We start from the raw sequence: 3,401 nt of genomic DNA on the forward strand, positions 1-3,401 counted from the left end.
TGGCCGGTGTGCTCACTGGCTGAGCACGGTGTGGGCGACACCAAGCCAAGGGTTGCATCCCCTTACTGGTCACAATAAGACAAAAAAGAAAAAAGAAAAAAAAGAAAAAATAACTGATATGAATAGTTTTTCTACTAAAATGTTTTTTAAATATGTAAAAGAAATACATATGCTAAGTGTTCAACACATTTCTATGGTGCTTCTTAGGTTTTAATAACCTGCCTTTCAGAATTGCCATACCAGCCCTGAGAATGCAGGTGACTTAAAAAGTGATCAGTTCCTACGGCAGTTAATTCATCGCTGAGATTATTGTTCCACGTCAATTTTTCATCCAAGCATTTTTCATTTTGGAGCAATTTTTGGCAGCTTTATTGAACTATACTTAATATACATTCAACTACATTTATTGAAGTGTACAGCTTGATGAGTTTTGGTTTGTAAATGTACTCGTGGTATTAACACCATGCACAGGATAATGAGTAGATCCATCACCTCCAAAACTTTCCTTATACCTTTTGTAATCCATCCCTCTCTCCATCCCCTCCTACCCATGTCCCCATACAGGAACTGATCTGGTTTCTGTCACTATAGGTTAGTCTGCACTTTCCCGAGTTTTATATAGATGGAGTCACACAGTAGGCACTCTTTGTTGGGGGGATGTTGGCTTCTTTCACTCAGCACAATTATCTTGAGATTCATTCATTTTGTTGAATGTATTGGTTCATTCCTTCTTATCGCTGAGTAGCATTCCATTGTATAGATCTGTCACAGTTTGTTTATCCATTCTCCTATCTGTGACCATCTCAGTAGTTTCTAGTTTTTGGCTGTTATGTTGCCGTGAACATCTGTATACAAGTGCAACTTTGGTATGGCGTGTCTAACATGAGCCACATTTTTTGGTTGGATGTACAAGTCTTTGCGTTGACATATGCTGTCTTTTTTTTGGTAATAAATACTTAGGAGCAAAATGGCTGCGTCATACTTTTTAACTCTTTAAGAAACTGTTTTGCAAAGTGAATGTACCGTTTTCCATTCCTACCAACAATGTATGAGAGTCCAGTCGCTCCACATCTTTGTTAACACTTGCAAGTATAAAAGGAATATAATTTTGTGTTATATTTATATATAAATATATATAGTATAAATATGTAGTACGTGNTTGAATGTATTGGTTCATTCCTTCTTATCGCTGAGTAGCATTCCATTGTGTAGATCTGTCACAGTTTGTTTACCCATTCTCCTATCTGTGACCATCTCAGTAGTTTCTAGTTTTTGGCTGTTATGTTGCCGTGAACATCTGTATACAAGTGCAACTTTGGTATGGCGTGTCTAACATGAGCCACATTTTTTGGTTGGATGTACAAGTCTTTGCGTTGACATATGCTGTCTTTTTTTTGGTAATAAATACTTAGGAGCAAAATGGCTGCGTCATACTTTTTAACTCTTTAAGAAACTGTTTTGCAAAGTGAATGTACCGTTTTCCATTCCTACCAACAATGTATGAGAGTCCAGTCGCTCCACATCTTTGTTAACACTTGCAAGTATAAAAGGAATATAATTTTGTGTTATATTTATATATAAATATATATAGTATAAATATGTAGTACGTGAGTTTGTGTTATATATATTTGTGTTTGTATATATGTACTTATATATATATGTGCATATAACCCTACATTCAAGTATATGTATGTATAAATATACCACTCAAGTACATGTACATGTTGTATTTGGTGCTTTCTTATTTTATTTTCCTCCTCTGAGAGCCTATATTTGGATTCAAGAAAGTGGAGTGTGCCGTGGCTCAGCGCCTGCAGAGCTCAGTGCCCACGGAGACATCGGAGCTGTACACACCACGCTGTACACACCACGCTGTTAACGCTGGTTTACCTCTGGGGAGAGTGGGGTTCAGAGAGAAGAGAAGGGGAGTTGCTTTTTATACTTGATGCATATGACAAAGGAAAATAAAAAATGTCCTTTCCTACTCTGACTGTTGTTCTCCCTTTACTTTCTCCCCGTGGGGAACAGGACCTTCTCCTGGCAGCTGCCTACGTTTCGGATGCCCAGTACAGCAGAAATGTTCCATTTGAAACATCGCCTCAGGCCATCAGGTAATTCACGTGTTAACCTGTCACACAGAACCACCCACCCTTCAGCACTTATATTCTTGAAGTTGAACCCAAACTGGGGACATTGCTTCCACAAATACTTTTGAGAAGTATCTAACGCGTGGCACAGAGATTTGGATAAACTAATGCTTTTTTTTTAAGTTATAAGCTCATGGGGCCTCACATATAGGGAAGCATTCGATAAGTAGATTAAGCACAGGTCAGTGAGTAAGTGAGTGACACCAGGACAGGGGATGGGACATCCAAACTGAGAATGTCATCGCCTTTTCCTCCTAGCTATAGTTGTCCTCTTAGGGCCGCCTAACGTGGAAAGAAGGCTTTTTCTTTTCCTTTCTGCAATCCATAGGTTTTTCTCAGGGGAATTCAGTTTTTTCTCTATCGTCCCTTAAGGGCAGAACTAAGACCAAGTATTTGGTCCAGAATAAAGAAAAAATGTTATCTTATTATCAGGGCTGAGTGCCAGTGCTTCCAAAACCAGCCAGAGCCTCATCCCTGGACGCTGTTGAGCAGGTTTGGGGGGGACTGTCCCCACCTAGGAAGAGAACTACGTGACCACCAGATCTCTTCCGAGTTTACCATGTTAGGAGGGATCATGTACGTTTTTAAATCGGCTCAGGCTACCATGTCACATAACAATGGGTCACTTTGACTGAGGGGTTCACTCCGCATCAGTCACTGTCCAAAGTCCTCTGAAAGTTTTCTCTTTATTATTTGTCACAACTACCCCACGAAGAAGGCATAGTTCAGACTGGTAAGGAAATGTGCATTCCTTGATTTTTTTTTCTGTAGTGTTTGTAGTATATGATCGTTAAATACTGTCCTTTGCTCCCTAGCATTTAAAAGAAACGTGACCATGCAATAGCTTCTTTCTTTTACCCACCATTAGTCTTTTAAAGGGAAGTTTGGGTGCGTTTCACTCCTGCGTTTGGCTTATAAGCACCTTTGTTTTTTCCTCTGCAGACTTTACTATTTTTATAACCACTGGCTGATGCGAGGAGCCACATACTTCTTTATTTGTGTAGACCTTTCTCTGGCCCTGTTCGAGGAACCTGCGGTGTTTCCTCTACCTTTCTTGGTAAGCATTAAAAATGAGATGGCTGGGCCGGCCCGGTGGCGCACTGCTACAGTGCGCCGCTTGGGAGCGCGGCGGCGCTCCTGTTGAGGGTTCGGATCCCACATACAGACCGTTTCCCGCTCACTGGCTGAGCGAGGTGCGGGTGCAACACTGAGGGTTGCGATCCCGTTGCCGGTCCCAGTCTGGTACGGGCGCGA

General features: G+C 41.1%; 1 protein-coding gene across 1 annotated transcript in view; it reads left to right on the forward strand.

Moving 5' to 3' along the window:
* Positions 1–2,028: 2,028 nt before the first annotated feature.
* Positions 2,029–3,401, forward strand: part of LOC103607461 (two pore calcium channel protein 2-like) — a 43,993-nt gene continuing 42,620 nt past the window's right edge. The window contains exons 1-2 of the mRNA XM_008591963.1: positions 2,029–2,111; positions 3,090–3,204. Coding sequence (XP_008590185.1) covers positions 3,118–3,204 — 87 coding nt within the window. The 5' untranslated portion in view covers positions 2,029–2,111; positions 3,090–3,117. The remainder of the gene's footprint in view (positions 2,112–3,089; positions 3,205–3,401) is intronic.

Source organism: Galeopterus variegatus, unplaced genomic scaffold (assembly GCF_000696425.1).
Source record: "Galeopterus variegatus unplaced genomic scaffold, G_variegatus-3.0.2 Scaffold7446, whole genome shotgun sequence".
NCBI lineage: Eukaryota > Metazoa > Chordata > Mammalia > Dermoptera > Cynocephalidae > Galeopterus > Galeopterus variegatus.